The sequence below is a fragment of the Cetorhinus maximus genome, chromosome 11, assembly GCF_964194155.1.
Source record: "Cetorhinus maximus chromosome 11, sCetMax3.hap1.1, whole genome shotgun sequence".
NCBI classification, from domain to species: domain Eukaryota; kingdom Metazoa; phylum Chordata; class Chondrichthyes; order Lamniformes; family Cetorhinidae; genus Cetorhinus; species Cetorhinus maximus.
In genome coordinates this window covers 45,450,547-45,471,343 of record NC_135889.1, presented here as the reverse complement: position 1 = coordinate 45,471,343, position 20,797 = coordinate 45,450,547, and the positions used below count along the sequence as shown (strand labels likewise).

General features: G+C 40.0%; 1 protein-coding gene across 1 annotated transcript in view; it reads left to right on the top strand.

Moving 5' to 3' along the window:
- The window catches only part of ankar (ankyrin and armadillo repeat containing), a 295,797-nt gene that overhangs the window by 12,006 nt on the left and 262,994 nt on the right, over nucleotides 1-20,797 (top strand). Inside the window, exon 3 of the mRNA XM_078551294.1 lies at nucleotides 14,248-14,411. Coding sequence (XP_078407420.1) covers nucleotides 14,248-14,411 — 164 coding nt within the window. The remainder of the gene's footprint in view (nucleotides 1-14,247; nucleotides 14,412-20,797) is intronic.

The window sequence follows — 20,797 nt, the reverse complement described above, 5'->3', positions numbered from 1 at the left end:
GTAAAGGTATAACACACGACTTCTCACTTTCTTTACTCTGCTGTGGAAATCCAAGAAAGTTCAGAAAACAAACTCCTTTCTGACACACAGACTTTTCTAGCTTGAAAACTCGATGGCTGCTTCAAATTCACAACTTTCACACCTTCTGCCCACACAGATCTGGTCTCAGAACATCTCTCCCGCAAAACCAACACAAGTCAACTAAACATCTTTCCTTGTATATCTTCATATCTTTTTTTCCCCTTTCATTTTAGGTTCCATCGTCCTAAGCACCTCTTTGAACTCAACTTTTCCAAAATATAAAAATCTTTCAGGTTTTCCTATTGCCTCCACTTTTGAATCAAATAAAATTTAATAACTGTCTCTTGTTTACTTATGAAACTTTTGTAAGTTGTAAAAGCTCCTTGTTACTTCTAAACTCTCCTTTGAAATTTAACAGCTGAATAGTCAAGTCCCTACCTATCACCTAATGCAAATTTAAAAACCCAACTTATTTACTTGTAAAGCCACTTCATCAGAGCCTCTCATTACAAATGCATGCATCTAGCTCCTTTACCTTTCATTTCTCAATTCCCACAGACAAGCTGTCCTTACTAACCTTCTCCCAGTTTAAATAATTATAGACACACACTATCCACAGCCTTCTTTACAGAATACTACCATATTCTCAAAAATATTTAAAAAGATAACATTCATCTTCACAGTACACATGAATATAGAATTCCTAAATCATATTGGAATAATATTAAGATATGACACTTGATGCTGTAGACTTAATTTGGGGAAGTTGTAAAAGCAAAGGGTTTTTCACCCCGAGCCTCCCACTCCCTTATACACCCCCAACTGCCTCCAAGGGGGTGGCGGGGTTGGGGGGGGTGGGTGGCATTAAGTTCCACCTATTATGTTGGATAAGTAAGATTAAAACAGGGGTCAAGATATACAAGCCCTAGGTTACCAAAATATTATTTGGTCTACGAAACTTCAAATTTTTATGTTGTAAATGTACCCACTATAATTTTAAAAGCCTTGGGTGAAATTGCCAATAGCATGAAATGAGTTCATAACAAATTGGCAACCATTTTTTCATATGAGTGTGATTTGTGCTGCAGGTGTACACCAATTTCACCCCTAAATCTCAAACTTATGAAAATATGCTTGCAGAGAGTTGATTTTCTTTTTTCTATTCCCCATAACACCTGTTTCCAGATTTTTAAGCAAAGAAAATGGAGACAAGACCCATAATAAGGAAGAAAGAATTGTACATAACCATCAGACATTTCAATGCACTTTACAGACAATGAAGTACTTTTTTTTTGAAGCGTAGTCACTGTTGTGATGTGAGAAATGTGGCAGCCAATTGTGCAGAGCAAGCACCCAAAAGCAGCAATGTGATTATGTTAGGAACTAGAGTTAGTTTTAAGTAAATTATATTTGTATTGGTGGGTGTTAGGAATAAGTCATAGCTTTAAGTTTAAGTTTTAGCTTTAAGTTGAAGCTTTAGCTTTAAGTTTAATTTTAGTTTATATTTTTATTTGAGAGGTGAAGCCTGGATTTTTGGTTTCATTTTATCGTAGAGTCAGCAAGTCTACGGGTTTGTTTGTATACCTGCATTTTAATGAGACAATCCTTGAATTGGTTTAGGGAAGTTAAAACAAGTAGAGATTACTATGCTGTTGCCTGACAACAGGGGGCCCACAGAGACAGAGAGCAGTTTGAGTTCAGTTGGTGATTATGCTCTAAGGTGAAGGGAGCAGTTTAAGTCTCTCTCTAGCTGGACATACTAGCAAATTGCTGAGGAAAATAAGTCTAAGAACCTTAGATAAGTTGCTCTAAAGTTAAAGTAACAGTGAATGTCGAATGAGTTCTTGATCACAAGGGAGATTCCAAGTTGTCAGCAATCTGCTGTGAGAAGGGAGCAGGTCCTAAAGAAAAAGGAGAAAGGTCCCAAGAAGACCTTTAAGTTAAATCAAAGGACAAGGACAGGAATCTGGAACAAGACTGGTTCAGTAAAATTAAAGGAAGGAGCGGAGGAAAAGGCTCCGAATTAAAGAGAGAAAGCTGCGAGGAGCAGAATCAAGGTAGAGTGGGGTTGAGAGAAGCCAGAAGATCTGAGGAGACAGCCAAAGGTTATTGACTCTTTACTACAGGCCTTTGAAGCAGTGGTGTTCTGTTAACACGGCTGAGTATCTGAGAGAAAGTGCGTGGAAGGTGAAGCTTGAATGCACATGGCAATCCAGGGGAAAGGAAGATCAGAAGGAGAATTTCAAACCTTGGAGGTAGATACTCGTGGAAAATGACCAAGTGAAAGCGTTGTTTGGGAAAAGATTTCAAAGCGAGGTCTTCGAGCGTTGAGGTTGGAAACCCTCGGGAGAAAGACGCAGTACCGTTGGACCGGTTGGCTCACAGTGTGACAAGCGTCTGCGGGTATAGTTGATGAACATCTGTTTGAGGTGGCATCTGTCATTTAATCTTGGAGTGTGGTGTGTCTGACCTATTGGTTTACATGGACTGTATACTTACTGTGAACATTAGAGTATGAGGTAGGTGTTTTGTAACTTGTGTTATTCTTATGAATCTGTATATATCTGTAAAAGTACGGTTGTGGGTGAAGGAGTAGTATAATATAGTTGATCTTTTTCTTATTTAATAAATGTTTTTTTTTTGTAAAAGTACATCATTAGACTCTGTTCAGTAGCCGCCCTCTATGTTTCTAAACAAAAATAAAAGTTAGGACCTATCAAGCCAGGTTCCACTCAGGCATCTAACTGGTCCGGTAGTAACAGCAGCTGGGATCATAACAATAATGGCCAGATCATTTGTTCTTTTGTGATATTAATTGAGAGATAAATGTTGACCAGCTCACGGTAGCACAATGGCAGCAGTGCATACCATCTATGAAATGCACTGCAACAACTCACAAATGTTCCTTTGACAGCAACTTTGAAATCAGCAACCTCTACAACTTAGAAGAACAAGGGCAGCTGATGCGTTGGAACCCCACCACTTGCAAATTCCTCTCCAAATCACACACCATCCTGACTTGGAACTATATTGCCATTCCTTCTTTGTCGCTGAGTTAAAATCCTGAAACACTCTCTTTAACTGCAATGTCGGTATAGTTACACTACATGGACTGCAGTGATTCAAGAAGGCAGCTCATCACCGCCTTCTCAAGACTTATTAGGGATGGACAATAAAAGCTGACCTTACCAGTGATGCTCACATCCAAAGAACAAATTAATAAAAAAGGTACCATCCGACTAAAGCACTATAAAGTTCTGGGGCAGTGATGGGCAGGAACCCAATGTTTAAGATACAAATGAACCATAGGAATTTTTACAAACATGCAATATAGGCCTGTTTCCACATGAGCAAATTAAATAATCTCAAATGAAAGAGCTTATGATCTTATAGAGGTATATAATATTGCTAAGGTCATAGAAAAATGTTAATCCAAAATATTACTTTAGGTTAAACTCTGGGAAGTATAGCAAAGGATGCAGGTTAAATTAGAAAAGGATACTTTTGGAATGGATCACAATAAATTTTTCACACAGAGTGATCAATATATGGGATGAAATTTCTTATAAAGCAGTGGAGGCAAAGATCCTGGAACCATTTAAGAAACAACTAGATGTTGCAACGGGGTCACATTAGAATATAACTTATTGAATGAACTAAGATGAGCTGAAAGACCTGCCCTTTTTTTTATTCTTCAGGGGACGTGGACTTCACTGGCTAGGCTAGCATTTTTATTGCCCATTCATAATTGCCCTTGAGAAGGTGGTGGTGAGCCACCTTCTTGAACTGCTGCAGTCCATGTGATGTAAGTACATCCACAGTGCTGTTAGGAAGGGATTTCCAGGATTTTGACCCAGAGACAGTGAAGGAACAGTGATTATAGTTCAAAGTCAGTCTGGAGTGTGGTATTGAGGGGAACTGTCATGAAGATATTAATGTATATAATGTTATTGGAAATTATTTTAAATTGGACTTGTAATAGGGTCTGTGTCTGTGGGTGTGAGTGTGTGTGTCTTAATTGGATTAAAGCCAACTAGTCTGGGTGCTTTGATGTATAGCTTAAGATGTTAAACAGTAAGGTAGAGGCTACATTTACATTTTGTTGAATAAACCGTTCAAAGACTGGGGGTGAAATCTTGTACCTAGCTAGGAGACACCAAGCAATATTTTATATTACTCATAGATTATTAATAAAATTGGGTACTGTGAAAGGGGCTTTATTGTTAGAAGAGATGGAGTTCAAAGGGTCTGGTGATACAATGAGAATTAGCATTCAAAGGGAAGGCTAGGTATATACAGAAAAGAGTTTTGTGTGTGTAAGTCAGAGACATGCTGCCTGTAAGCCTTCAACTGTATTGAAAGGAACCTCATTTTGAATTTGTAAGATAAAATGTTCTTTGCCTGGTGCCTGTTTAAGTCTATGGGTTATTGTTGCCTTGGTGAAAATTTACCTGGGAGTGATGAATTTGGGGATTTGTTTAAAAGTTATTATGGTAGCAATTTGTAGACATGAGTATGTGTTTAATTCCTTGTTAAATTAATAAATGTTTAATTTAGTTTATATAAAAACCTCTGGAGGCTTGGTGGTTTCATTTCTGGATTCAGAGCTGCATCTCAAACATACCAATTGAAAATATAGGTTATGACAGTTGTTTAAAGTTTCCCTCTGGGATTTTAAATAACTCAGCCTTTACCAACTGCTGTGTCATAACAGAACTTGTAGGTGGTTGTGTTCCAATGGATCTGCTGCCCTTGTCCTTCTGGTGGTAGAGGTTGCACGTTTGGAAGATGCTGTTGAAAGAGCTTTGTTGAGTTGTTGCAGTGCACCTTGTATATGGTACACACTTTTGGGGAATGAAACAGTTAACTCACAAGGAGTTCAATTGGTAATTATCAGTTAACTAGCCAAGTACCATTTGAATGTATAAAGAGGTGTCAGCTGTGGCTCAGTCCATAGCACCCTTGCCTTTGAATCAGAGGGTTGTGGGTTCATGTCCCACTCCTGGAAACCAAGAACTGTGATTGTACTCGAAAGAGTTGCAATCTGTGACTGTTGATAACTCGAAAGAATTTTTGAATGTATAAAAGAGAAAACCTGCCTCTTACTTAAAAAAAACCTGCCTCTTACTTTGTCCCTTGTTTTCTTTAATTTAGTTTAATTGGTTAACTCAAAAGAGTAAAAGAGAAAACAGGTGAGACAAGTTCTCTGTAGAGTTTTATGAACCAAAAATAAAACTCTGTGGGAAGAAGCCAGTCTTAATCTTTATTTCCAGCAGGTATTGTGACTATCAGTGGTAGAAGAAGACGGTTCCTGCTTGTAAGTAAAATATTGGAAACTAAACTTTCTTCAGACAAAAGGCTATATTTGGCATTAACTTTGAGAAGAGTGACTTGGATTAACTTTGGAGAATGGCTGAATCAAAATGTAGAGTTTCAAGCTATGATTACCCACTGATGTTTTCTGAGACTGAATCCTTTGAGCAATGGAAGAATGAAATAACTATGCCCTTGCTGAAGAAAAAACAGGGACTGGCCCTGGTGCTTTCATTACCATACAAAAACAAAATGAGATGCAAAGTATTTTTAGAGTTGGAGCCTGAACATTTGAACATGGATGAAGGTTTGGATACGTTATTAGATTTTATGGGTAAGATCTATCAGAAGGATGACTTAAGTGCTTACAAAGCGTGGTCAGATTTTGACAAATTTAGAAAGTTGGAGGATTGTTCCATAGAAGATTACATAATGGAATTCAATAGACTATATGCAACATTACAGAAGTTCTATCTAGAAATTCCCCAATCAGTGCTGGCATTTAAGTTACTAGACTGTGCTAAGGTATGGACAGACTTTTGGTTTTGATGAAAGTTAAATTTACGGAAAAACACACGCTGCTAGAACAGATGTCAGAAGCTCTGAAACAATTCCTTGGAAAACGTTCTTTCCCAGCAGCATTCATGGCGCAAATGGGTCATTCGGCGGTAAGACAGAAAATGGAGGATACAATGTTAACCGGATGGCGAGGTTGTCTAGAAACAGGATGCAGTCGTCTGTACGACAGGAGATTTGTAACTAGAAACAATGAGGACAGAAACACCTTTGGCAGTTATGCAGGCGAAAAGAATTGGGGAGTTACAACAGAAGGATGAACCCTGAAATGCCCAGGTCAATCTGTGTTTTAGATGCAATTCAAAATACCATTATGCGATGAACTGTCTAAATGATATAAGGTGTTCGAAATTAAACATGAGACGGAGACTCAGAAGAAGAAGATGGAGATATTGACCAAAGAGAGGGCATTGTATTAGGTACAAGACGTTTCTGCCCAGTGATGATTGTCTTGGTTGTAGAGTCGTTCAACTGTGCGGTGCTAGATAGCGGATGCACGTCTATAGTCTGTGAAATAGATTGGTTAAAATGCTACCTGGACTCCTTTAAATGACAAGGATCAGAATAAGGTTAAGGAATTTGAGAATCCCACCAGCTTTAGATTTGGAGATGATAATACCCTAAAATCTTTAAAAAGGGTAGTGACTCCCTGTAAGATAACTGGAGTCAGTCATTGAATCAGTATGTAGTGTCTAACGAAATACCGTTACTATCGAGCAGGCCATCGATGAAGAAATCACAAATGAAGCTGGACGTGGAGAGTGACCAGGCTATTGTATTTGGAAAACCTGTGGATTTTCAATTTACACAACCTGGACACTTGTATTCCTTTATTGAAACCTAACTTTTCTACTAAGGAGATTTAAGAAGTGTTATTAGCGTTAGGGGATAGGAATTTAGAAGACAAGCAAATTGTGTTAAAATTGCATTGGCAGTTTGCCCACCCTTCTTTGCAAAGATTAAAAATTTTGCTAAGGGGCAGAGAGTACACTAAACTTAGAGGAGATTACCCATAGATGTGATATATGTAGGAAATAAAGGACACCGTCATGGCCCATAGTGAGGGATTTCAATGAAATTGTGGTGATGGATTTAAAGGTGTGGGATAAATAAAACAGCATTTTTATTTTACATTTCATAGATTTGGCCACAAGGTTTAGCCAGTTGACAGTCATACACAGTAAAAGAAAAAGAAAATAATTGTGGATCAGGTAATGGAGAAGTGGATAGGGATTGGATTGGGACCACCGGCAAAATTCCTTACTGATAATTGGGGGGAACTTGCTAACAATGAGTTTCAAGATATGTGCAAAAACATGAATATAATAGTCATGAATACAGCAGCAGAAAGCCCTTTTAGTAGTGGAGTGTGTGAAAGGAATCATGTGGTGATAGATGAGATGCTTCGTAAAATAGTGGCAGATAGACCAAGCTGTAAATTAACATAAGCTTTAGCATAGGCTGTCCATGCCAAGAATTCACTGCAGATGGTTGGAGGCTATAGTCCATATCAGTTGGGTTTTTTTGGTAGAAACCCAAAAATTCCATCAGTCCTGAGTGATCATCCCCCAGCTTGGGAGGGAACTACAATTAGCTCTACCTTTTTTGAACATTTAAATGCACCACACGCGGTAAAGAGCGTTCCTTAAAGCCAAAGTTTCAAAGAATTTGACACAATGTATGACCGTCTGAAACTAATTTTAATCAGGGAGACGTGGTGTACTATAAAAGAAAAGGATTTAACGAGTGGAAAGGCCTGGGAAAGGTTATAGGGGAAGATGTTAAAACAATCATTTTACAGCATGGGAACCAGACTATTCGTGTACATACATCAAGGTTATTTGGCATGGATTACAAATTTGCAGATCCAGGAAGGGATGAGGATGCACTTGCAGGCGTCTTTATGATTCAATTTTTTTGTGGGGTGGTAGTAGCGAATTTGAAACGGTTGTCATTAATGGGCTCAGAACGGAATTTAAAATTGGAAGTCAGGCAGAGCGGATCACATGTCATTTTACATCAGCAATCCTACTTAGAGAATGTCGATCCCATTGCAATTAGTCATGGTAGGGCCTCCCATAAAAATATAGCGGCTTCTGAAATGGAAAAAGAGGAACTCAAGTCTAATTGGGCAACTCAATTGGCTAGGCAAATAAACAAGGCCGGACATTAGTTTCGACGTTTTGGAATTGAGCACTAAAATGAATGATCCCAAGGTTGAAGAAATCATTCGAGCAAACAAAACATTGACAAAATTAAACATGGAGCAGTGTGTATTGAAATTCCCATCTTAGAGTGACCTTAGAAAAATGAAATTGATTGTGTTTAGTGACGCCCCTTATGCAAATCTATGTGATGGATTTTTGAGTGCGGGAGGATTTATAATATTTCTCATCAGGGAGAAAGGTAAATGTTGCCCTTTGGCATGGGAAGCAAAAAAAATACAAGAAGTTGTAAAAAGTACTTTGGCAACAGAGGCTCTTTCTCTTGTTGAGGCATTAGATATTATATCAAAGATGCCGGCAGAAATTTTAAATGGGCATTCCGAAACGGCACCATCGAATATCTTACAGACAATAAGTCACTTTGGGGAAAATGGTCACTCCATGAAGTGCTTTAACGAAAAGAGATAGCGAATTGACATTGCAAGCTTGAGAATAAGGAGATTATGACGATCAAATGGATTGATAGCAGCTACCAATTGTCCGACTGCTTCACAAGAAGAGGAGCAAACTGCAAAACGTTATTGGAGATCTTCAAAGAGGGACATCTTTTCCATTGAGAAAACAAAAAAGGAACATTCTTTTTTGTGTGGACATTTCTATACATGTGTTTTTTTTAAGAAGGGGGATTAAGGTGGATTTATTGAATGGGAAAATATATTGATTGTGTTATGGAAAAGACTCATTATTAGAATCTGTTGGGGAATGAAATAGTTAACTCACAAGGAGCTCAATTGGTAATTATCAGTTAACTAGCTAAGTACCCATTTGAATGTATAAAAGAGAAAACAGCTTTGTTTTCTTTTTAGTTTAATTGGTTGCTCAAAAGAGTAAAAGAGTAAACGGGTGAAACAAGCTCTCTGTAGAGTTATATGGATCAAAAATAAAACTCTGTTGGAAGAAGCCAGTCTTAATCTTTATCTTTATTTCAAGTAAGTATTGTGACTTTATCTCACACTGCTGCCAATGTGCAGGCGGTAGAGGGAGTGGGCGTTGAAGGTGGTGGATGGGGTGCCAATCAAGCAGACTGCTTTGTCCTGGATGGTGTCAAGCTTCTTGAGTGTTGCTAGAGCTGCATTCATCCAAGCAAGTGGAGGGTCTACCTTCACACTCCTGACTTTTGCCTTGTAGATGGTGGACAGGCCTTGGGGAGTCAGGAGGTGAGTTACTCACCGCAGGATTCCTAGCCTCTGAACTGTTCTTGTAGCCACAGTATTTATATGCGAACACACGAATTAGGAGCAGGAGTAGCCTCTGGAGCCTGCTCTGCCAGTCAACAAGATCATGACTAATCTGTGGCCTCCAGTCCACATTCTGCCTATCTTCGATAACCTTTGACTCCCTTGTTATTCAAGAACCTATCTACTTCTGCCTTAACAATATTCATTGACCCTGCCTTCACCATGCTCTGGGGAAGAGAGTTTCAAAGATTCATGACCCTTTAAGAGAAGAAATTTCTTCTCACCTCCATCTTAAATAGGACACCCCTTATTTATAAACTATGCCCCTAGTCTCCCCCACAAGTGGAAGAATTCTTTCAGCATCCACCCTGTCAAGTCCCCTCAGGATCTTATATTTTTCAATAAGATCACCTCTCGATCTTCTCAACTCCAGTGGATACAGGCCAAGCCTGTCCAACCTTTCCTCATAAGATAACACCCCCCCTCCCCCCCACCCATCCCAGGTATTAGTCGAGTGAACCGTCTCTGAGCTGCTTCTAACATTTATATCCTTTCTGAAATAAGGCAACCAAAAATGTACATAGTACTCTAAATGTGGTCTCACCAATGCCCTGTACAACTGTAGCAAATCATCCTTTTATATATTCCCCTTGCAATAAATGACAACATTCTATTTGCATTCCTAATCCCTTGCTGTGCCTGCATACTAATTTTTCCTGATTCATGTACCAGAACACCCAGATCCCTTTGTACCTCAGATTTGTGCAATCTCTCCATTTAAATAATATGCTGCTTTTCTATTCTTCCTGCCAAAGTGCACAAGTTCACATTTTCCCACATTATACTCCATCTGCCAATTTTTTGCCCACTCACTTAATCTATCTATGTCCCTTTCCTTATTTCCTCTTCACAACTTACTTTCTACTTTGTGTCATCAGGCAATTTAGCAACCACACATTTGGTCCATTCATCCAAGTCACTGATATAAATTGTAAATAGCTAAGGCTCCAGTCCTGTTCCCTGTGGCACTCTACATCTTACCAACCCAAAAAAGACCCATTTATCCCTACTTTCTGCTTCCTGTTAGCCAACCAATCCTCTATCCATGCTGATATGTTACCCCCTACACGATGAGCTCTAATTTTTGCATAGTAACCTTTGATGTGGCACCTTGTTAAATGCTTTCTGGAAATCTACATACAGCACATCCACAGGTTCTCCTTTATCCATGCTGCTTGTTACTTCCTCAAAGAACTCCAATAATTTAGTCAAACGTGATTGCTCTTTCACAAAACCATGTTGACTCTGCTTGATTGCATTGAGATTTTCTAAGTGCCTCCTCATAACGTCCTTAATAATAGATTCCAGCAATTTCTCTATGATGGATGCTAAGCTAACTGACCTGTAGTTTCTTGCTTTCTGTCTCCTTCCTTTCTTGAATAGAGGAGTTACAATCGCCATTTTCCAATTAGAAGGCACCTTTCTAGAACCTAGGGAATTTTAGAAAATTAAATCCAATGTATCTACTATCTCAGCAGCCACTTCTTTTAAGGCCCTTGGATGAAGTCTATCAGGACCTGGGAACTTGTCAGCTTTCAGTTCTAATAATTTTCTCAGTACCCTTTCCCTGGTGATTTGTAATTGTTTGAAGTTCCTCCTTTTCATTTCCCCTCCTCATTCACAGTTATTTCTTGGATGTTATTTGTAACCTGTACTGTGAAGACAGATGCAAAATATATGTTCAATTCATCCGCGATTTCCTTATTTTCCATTATTAATTTCCCACTCTCTAGAGACCAATGCTCACTTTCCTTATTCTTCCTTTTTAAGTACCTGTAGAAACTCTTATTGTGTTTTTATATTTTTAGCTAGCTTTCTCTCGTACTCTAATTTCTCCCTCCTTATTAATCTTTTAGTCATTCTTTGCAGTGAACAATCTTCTGACCTGCCACTCATCTTTGTGGAATTATATGCTTTTTCTTTCAATTTGATACCATCTTTAACTTCTTTAACTAGCCACAAATGGTGTGCCCTTCCCTTAGAATCTTTCCTTCTCACTGGAACGTATCTTTTCTGAGTATATGGCTGGTCCAGTTCAGTTTCTGGTCATTGTAACCCCCAGGATGTTGATAGCGGAGATTTGGTGATGGTAATGCAATTGAATGTCAAGGGGAGATGATTAAATTCTCTCTTGTTGGACATGGTCATTTCCCAGCACTTGTGTGGCACCTGTGTTATTTGCCACTTATCAGCCCATGCCTGATTGATGCCCAGGTCTTGCTGCATGTGGACACTGTCTGCTTCAGGGCTTGAAGAATTGCAGATGGTGCTGAACATTTTGCAATCATCAGTGAACATCCCCACTTCTGGCCTTATGATGGAGAGAAGATCATTGATGAAGAAACTGAAGATGGTTCGGCCTAAGACACTACCCTGAGGAACTCCTGCAGCAATGCCCTAGGACTGAGCTGATTGACCTCTAACAACCACAACCATATTCCTCTGTGCTAAGATTACTCTAACCAGTGGAGAGTTTTGCCCTGATTCCCATTGACTTCAGTTTTGCTAGGGCTCCTTAATGCCACACTCGGTCAAATGCTGCCATGATGTCAAGGCAAGTCATTCTCACCTCCCCTCTTGAGGTCAACTCTTTTGTCCATGTTTGAACTGAGGCTGTAATGGGGTCAGGAGCTGTGTGGCCATGGCAGAACCCAAACTGAATGTCGTTGAGCAGGTTATTGCTGATCAAGTGCCACTTGATAGTCTACTCTTGATCATCGGCAAAGTGATGGAAGGCTATGGGGTGGTAATTGGCTGAGTTGGATTTGTCCTGCTTTTTGTGGACATGATATACCTGGACAGTTCTCCACATTGACAGGTATATGCCAGTGTTGTAGCTTGGCTAAGGGCGCAGCTAGTTCTGTAGCACAAGTCTTAAGTATTATTGCTGAAATGTTGTCAGGGCCCATAGCCTTTACAATATTCAATGCTTTCAGCCTTTTCTTGATATCACACGGAGTGAATCAAATTGGTTAAGCATTGGCATCTATGGTGCCGAGGACCTCAGGAGGAGGCTGAGATGGATCACCCATTCAGCACTTTTGGCTGATTGTTGCAAACACTTCAGCCTTGTCTTTTGCTCTGATGTGCTGGGCTCACCCATCATTGAGGATGGGGATATTTGCGGACCTCCTCCTCCAGTTAGTTGTTTAGTTGTCCACCACTGTTCATGACTGAATGTGGCAGGACTGTTGGGCTTAGGTCTGATTCATTGGTTGTGGGATCACTTAGCTCTGTCTATCGCATGCTGCTTTCACTCTTTAGCATGCAAGTAGTCCTGTATTGTAACAACCAGTTGACACCTCATTTTTAGCAATGCCTGGTGCTGCTCCTGTCCTGCCCTCCTGCACTCTTCGTTGAACCAGGATTGATCCCCCTGTTTGATAGTAATGGTAGAGTGGGAGATATGCCAGACCATAAGATTAAATGTTGTGGTTATATGCAAGGACTGTGCAGTGGTTATTCCTACCAATACTGTCATGGACAGATACATCTGGAGCAGGCAGGTTGGTGAGAATGAGGTAAAGTTTGTTTTTCTCTCTTGCTGGCTCCCTCACCACTTGCTGCAAGTCCAGTCTAGCAGCTATGTCCTTTAGGGCTCGATCAGGAGTGGTGCTACCGAGCCACTCTTGGTGATGGACTTTGAAGTGCCCCGCCCAGAATACATTCTTTGCCCTAGCTGCCCATAGTGCTTCCTCCAAGTATTGTTCAGCGTGGGGGATTACTGATTCACCAGCTGAAGGGTTGGGGGAGAGCACTCAATGGTAATCAGCAGGAGGTTTCCTTGCTCATGTTTGACCTGATGCCATGAGAATTCATGAGGTCCAGAGTCCTTCCCAAAAGTGCTTCCCACTTCCCAAAAGTGAACCAAATGGATTTTTACGACAATGGTTTCATGGTCACTATTGCTGAGACAAGTTTTTTTTTAAATTCCAGATTTACTAACTGAATTTAAATTCCGCCAGCTGTCATGGTGGAATTTGAACCCATGTCCTCAGAGCATTAGCCTGCGCTTCTGGATTACTAGTCTGGTGACATTACCATGATGCCACTGCCTCATCTCATAGTCATTATCCCTGCCACTAAAAGTAGGAGGGGGTAATGTTTTCACCCCTGTTAATCTGTTTGTCTGTAAATAATATATCTCAAACTAATGGATGGATTTCAACAAAACTTGGCACACAGGCTATGGCCCAAGGAAGAACTGATTAGATTTTGGCAATGATGCAGTCCAAATCCAGATCTAGGAGTTCTTTAAAGTGTCAGTTAACATTGGAAGATATGGCAAATTGACTTGTTTTTTTAGAATGTGGTGGGTTGTTTTGTTTAGAATGTTATTGATTGTCTCAACTTCTGTGGTGGAATTTGTATTCAGCTATCAAAATGTGGGCAGAGTTTTCAGAGCAAGTTGTTGGATATGGATTAGCCTGAAACCTCTTCGATGAAATGGAAGGTCGTAATAAAAAGATTTACTTTTTCAGCTATGTAGTTACAGAGATCAACAGGATAGGGAAAAGCCTCAATGATGAGCTGCATAAGTGTAATAACATTAAGTTAACACAACGTGATAGAGGTATGTGCTCTATTGAGTGTGCACTCACTTGTTTGATCTTCTGGTCTTCATGGTTAAGAACTCAGCAGTTTGAGTGCACACAACATCTGTGGCTCTATTGCAAAACTAATTATCTTAAAATAATATGAGGAATAGTTTTTAATTGAGGTTGCTTATAAAAATAATCATCTTTAATGCCGTTTAACAATGTGAGGAACATTTACTTTTCAGGACAACTAACGTGGCATTGCAGCATTAAATGAAGCATTGCCTTACAATAACCAGTCTCCTATTTACAATATCCCTGTCTTTTTCTTAACAGATGACAAACTAAAAACTGAGCGGGAGTTTCCACCCCTTCTTCTAGGTCCAAACTTCAAATGTAAGCATTTTCTGTACAAAACGAATGAATACTTCCATTTGCATGGTGGAATTGAATTTGACATAGGAACTCCTACACTTGAGGATGTGTCTGAACATATCAAGGTATTCTTATAGCTGTATATCCTTCTCAATAACTAAAGTGTCTTTTTGTCTGAGCAGAGAAAAAAAATTAGAAAGAAGTAAACATGATTCTAAAATGAAGCACATAAATCAGTTCTTATAGTTCAATGGGTAAATGCCATACAGTTTGAAACCAGGCCATGGAAGATTAAGAAGAGTAACAGAAGATTAATTGCTATTCACTGATCCCTACTCTGTGTGTACTCTGGTTATCAGATGAAGACATAATTAGTTTTTGCCATAATGATCCTTGTAGTCAAAATGCCTGCTGATACAGTCTGCTAACCTATAGCTACGTGAGTTACTGGAATCTGTGAAACTAGTGTCTAGAAAATATGACCAAATGGAAGACTCAGATCATCTTGTTTCAAATTTAAATTTGAGCCTTCTCCCTCTTATAAGAATAATTTATATTTATATAGCATACTTAACAACATTTCCCAAAGTGCTTTTCAGTTGCACAACAAACCCAAAGGAGAGATGCCCAAAAATCTGAAAGAGGTTTTCGAAAGAGGTGGCAAAATGCAGAGGTTCAAAGGAGAGTGTTCAAGAATTTGGCAAAAAGATGGATGAAAGCTCTGCCACTAAGGTGGAGCAAATTGAAAGAACAATGCATAGTACACCAATGTAAAATCAAGGGTGCAAACAGAGACATATGACTATATAAGGTTTCAGAGGATTGAGTCCTGAAAGGAACAAGGCTGTACAGACAGAAATGAAACTGTTGATGATAATTCAATGAGGCATAAAGTAGCAGTGGATGTCAGTAAGGACAGGGTGATTATTATAGACCTTGATTTTCTAGACTGGTTTCTCATAAGAAATGGTGAACTTTGTTTACAGGGCTTCAGCAGCAGTTACACCTTCCATCTTCCATGCTTCCATCAAGAACCACAACTGGATACAAAATCCAACCCCACTACCCCCTCCCCCACCCAAGGTTCCCCGTGCTTCGGGCTAATTCATTCACATTGTCACGTGATGCTACACAGGACAATAAATCTTAAAGCTACCATCACCACATTCCCTAAAGCTAAAGTTACTACAATCTTTAATTTTAATTTTTCAATCTTTTAATTTTTTTTACAATTTGTATTTACAAGAACAACCACATTCACAAGGGGAGGTGATGGCATAGTGGTATTGTCACTGGACTAGCAATCTAGAGACCCAGGGTAATGCTCTGGGGACCCAGGTTCAAATCCCTCCATGGCCGATGGCGGAATTTGAATTCAATAAAAATCTGGAATTAAAAGTTTAATGATGACCGTGAAATCATTGTTGATTTGTCGTAAGAACCCATCTGGTTCACTAATGTTCTTTAGAGAAGGAAATCTGCTGTCCTTACCTGGTCTGGCCTACATGTGACTCCAGACCCACAGCAATGTGGTTGACTCTTAAAATGTCCTCTGAACAAGGGCAATTAGGGATGCTGGTCTAGCCAGCGACGCCCACATCCCATGAATGAATAAAAAATACATATACACTGGTTATGAAATTATAAGCTTAGTCTCTCAGGTGGTTTCTTGATCCGGGTGGAATGTCACAACTTTAGAATTTCTTATGAATCTTCATTTTCTAGAACCGCAGCAACGTCAGGTACCTCCTTATTTTAGGTACAGACAGTTCAGTGTTATCCACTCTGACAGAGGCATCTGGTATGTCTATCCTTGGTTGCTCAATCACAACGGAGACCACAGGTTCTACAATGGTTACAGGTGGAACATCGATTTGTTGAGATATCTCCCTTCTTCTCAAATGATCCACGTGTTTTCGGGTAATCCGGCCCTCCACTTCTACGTGGTACGACAACAGCCCAGTCACAGAAACTCTTACACCAACTCAATCCACCACCGAAGTTTCATCCAAATACTGTTTCATCAATAGTAAATTCTCACTCTTGACTATGCAAATCATGAGTCACTTTTTGATTCCCTTGACTGTTCTCTGCCTCTCTCTCCAAGTTGGGAAGTACCGGGCTTAATCTTGTATGAAGGTGGCGCTTCATAAGTAATTCTGAAGATGTTGAACCTGTAGTAGTGTGGGAGGTCGTTCTATAGTGAAACAGGAAACGTGTAAGCTTAGTTTCCAATGATCCTCCCGATAATCTTTTCATGCCAATTTTATAAGTTTGTACTGCTCTCTCAGCCAATCCATTAGACGACGGATGATATGCTGTCTTTACATGTTTGATAACATTAGAATCACGAATCTTTGAAATTCAGCACGAGTAAAAGCAGTACCATTGCCTAAGACAATGACTTCCGGCAATCCATGAACAGAAAAACTTTGGCGTAACCTTTCTATAGTCGCACCTGATGTTGGTGATCTAAGTTCGTACACATCTAACCATTTGGAATGTGCATCAATTATTAGTAGAAACATGGTGCCTAGAAATGGACCTACATAATCTATATGTAGCCTCGCCCAGGGTCGACCAAGCCATTCCCATGGGTGCAGTGGGGCTGCAACAGGTAACTTTTATCATTGCTGCTACTGGAGACAGTATTTAACCATTTTTTTTCTATATCACTGTACCTGGCCACCAGATATAGCTCCATGCAAGCATTTTCATTTTGGAAATTCCAGGATGCATGCTATGCAACTCAGTTATTAGTGGTTCCCTTCCTTGTGAAGGAACAACAACCCGTGCACCCCATAATAGGATACCATCCTGACTACTCCATTCATTCCTTCGAGTGAAGAATGGCTTCAACTCTTTGGGGGCTGGTTCCTGGAACCATCCTTTCAACACTTGGTCTTGTACTCTAGACAAGACTGGATCACGGTTTGTCCAGTTTCTTATTTGCCTTGCGCAGACTGGCAAATAATCCAGGAGATTCATCATTAATATGATCTCTTGGAGATTTGCAGCATGTACAGTGCTCTCCTGCAAAGGAAGGCAACTTAGGGCATCTGCATTGGCTATATGCATCCCTGGTTTGTGCATAAAAGTACATTCATATGCTGATAAAACCAAAGCCCATCTTTGAATTCTTGCCAAAATGATGGGAGGGATAGCTTTTTCTAAGCTAAACAGACCTAAGAGCAGTTTGTGATCAGATGCTATAGTAAAGTGTCAGTCATGTATAAACTGATGGAATTTTTTAACCCCAAAAATAATCGATAATCCTTCTTTCTCGATTTGTGAATAACCTTCTCGGCTGTAACAAGAGTTCTGGATACATAGCCTATTGGCCTTTCTGAACCATCGTCCATCTTGTGAGATAGTACCGCTCCCACACCAAAGTGGGAGGTGTCGCGAGTTATCACCAATTCTTTTGTCAGGTCATAGTGTACTAACAAGTTCGAAGAATGCAAGAGCTGTTTAACTTTCATGAAGGCTACTTCTTGAGATGACTTCCAAGACCAACGTTGGTTTTTCTTTAATAATGATTGTAGAGAGGCTAGGACCATTGATAAGTTGGGTAGGGATGACCATAATAATTTACCATACCCAAGAATGGCTTGAGCTCTGAGACATTTGAAGGCGAGGGTGCCTCCTTAATTGCTTTAATTTTTTTCTTCTATCGCGTGTAACCTTTGGGCATCCACCCAGTGCAATGGCCCAAGTAAATGATTTCACCTGCCTGAAAGGTACATTTCCAAGTTAGCCAAGTGTTCCACTTCTGTTAACCCAGTTATTAGGACGTCATCCAGGTAGACCACGACTTGAGGTAGTCCTTGCAGCAAGCTCTCCATTGTCGTTTGGAAAATCGCGCAGACTGAAGAAACACTGAAAGGCTGGCACATATATTGGTACAACCATTTGTGTGTGGTTATGGTTACAAATCCTCTGGATGTATCATCCAGTTCCAGCTGCTGATATGCGTGACTCATATCTAATTTAGTGTAAGTTCTCCCTCCTGCTAATTTGGCACACAGGTCCTCGATCCTGGGGATAGGGTACTTGTCCTACCTGGCAGCCTTGTTTACTGTTAACTTGTAATCCCCACAGATACAGATAATCTGATCTGGTTTCAAGACAGGGACTATGGATGTTGCGCATTGCGAAAATTGAACCAGCTGAATAATACCCAGCTCCTCTAAATGGTTTCATCAGGTGTCAACCTTCTCTCTCAGGGCATAAGGCCTAGCTTTAAAAGAAAAATGAGGAGTTTCTTCAGTATCAACATAGCCTGCAGGCACTTGATTTTCCCCATTTCCTCTCAAAAGACCTTGTCATATTTCTTTAGCAGCTCTGGCAGTCCTCCAGCTCTCAGCTGGAAAATTTCAGACCAATTTAGTTTAATTTATTTTAACCAATCACGACCTAGAAGGCTTGGTCCTTCAGCTTCCACTGCAATTACAGGGAGCTGTGCTGTCAGGTGCTCGTAATAAACAGGTACGGTGGTAATACCTTTCACTTATATCGCTTCACCAGTATACATTTTTAATTTGGTTGAAGTTTGCTCCTTACTCAATTGTTGAGTAACCTTGTTTAAATATTTGAATGTGTGCTCCCCCACTACAGTGGTTGATGCATCAGTATCCTTTCTCATTGACCTGCAGAGCCAATCACTGTTACTCTGTTTTCCTTACTTTCACATTTAAATAGAGAATAAACATTGGAATTAGTAGTTTCTGGTTCTTCCATGTTAATTACTTCGATCAGTTTAGTTTGCCTTGTTTTACATTGCTTCAGTATGTGCCCTCTTTTATGACAATAATGGCATTCCACCTCTTTAAAACGGAAAGTTTCAGAGATATGGTTACTTCCACATCATTAGCAATTCATTTTCAGATTTTTGCTGAATTGTCTCCTTTTAAATTTTCAGGTAGCAGGGACTGTCTCCCGCTTCGCGGCTGAATCCCTGGTTTTCGTGACACACCGAGCGTTTTGCTCCAGCCCCAACTGGAAAACGGTGCCATTTTGTACATCCTGTAAGGCTTGTGGATCTCTCTCAGTGCTTTACATCACAAGCGTTGTTTCCAATGCTATTTTAAGATCAATATTTATTTCAGCTAAAAACCATCATCGAATGGCATCATCGTTTGGTCTGCGGTGTGCACAATCCCTTAACATATCATTTAGGGTCTCCACGAGGCCACAATTTTCAGTTAGCTGTATCAACTTCACTATGTGTTGCTATGGTCTCTCCCTGAGCTCTTAGTTTCAAATTAAATTTGAACCTCTACATGATTGTGGAGGATGTGGGTTGAAAATGACCCTTTACGAGGTCTACCAATTCGCTGAAGGCCTTCGAATTAGGAGTGGTTGGGGCTGTCAAACTACGGGTTAAATTATAAATTTTACTCGAACAGACGCTTCGGAGAATTGCTTTCCTTTTTCCCTCCACCATTATTTTGTTTGCTTGGAAAAAGTCTATATATTTACTCCAATCCTCTGTGGATGAGTTAAAGGGGTCGATCTTGCCAAAAGCTGGCATACCTGGTGAGTATATTTTCCCTTTCTTCTTTTTAAAACAAGGTACTCACATTCACTGGATGTGGGACAGTGCCAGAACCAATTTATCCTCATCGCAAGTTGTTATAGATTTGATTTTTCCAGGCATGTTTCTCCCAAAAAACAGTGAACTTTATTTGCAGGACTTCAGCAGTTACAGGCTTCCATCAAGAACCACAACTAGATGCAAACTCGCACCCCCCACCCCTCCCCGCCAAGGTTCCCTGCACTTCAGGCTGATTTGTTCACATTGTCATCTGATACCACACAGTACAATAAATCTTAAAGCTACAGTCACTTCTTTCCTTAAAAGCTACAGCTACTACAGTGATCAAGACTCTATATAAGATAAGATGTGGGCTGCAGCACTCTTGATGAGTTGGAATTGACATAGGATGCAGCTCAGCAAGGAGAACATTGGTAACAGTTGAATTTTTTAATAATTTATTCTTTCATGGGATGTGGCCAGCCTTTGTTGTCCATCCCTAATTGCCCTTGAACTAAGTGGCTTGCTAGGCCATTTCAGGGGGCAGTTAAGATTCAATCACTTTGCTGTGATCTGGAGTGACATGTAGGCAGACCAGGCAAGGATGGCCAATTTCCTTCCCAAAAGGATATTAGTGGACCAGATGGATTTTTACAACAATGGATGATAGTTTCATGATCACTATTACTGAGACTAACTTTATATTCCTGATTCCAGCTGCTGTGGTGGGATTTGAACCCATCTCCCCAGAGCATTGGCCTGGGCCTCTGGATTACTACTTCAGTGACATTACCACTATGCCACCATCTCCCCATAATTATAGGTAACAAACACATAAATGAGGATTTCATTGGAAGTTTTTTTATTCTTTCATGGAATGTGAGCATCATGGGTAAAGCCAACATTTGTTGTCCATCCCTAATTGCCCTGTGAAGGTCCTGAGTCAATTTCTTGAACTACTGCAGTCCGTGGAGT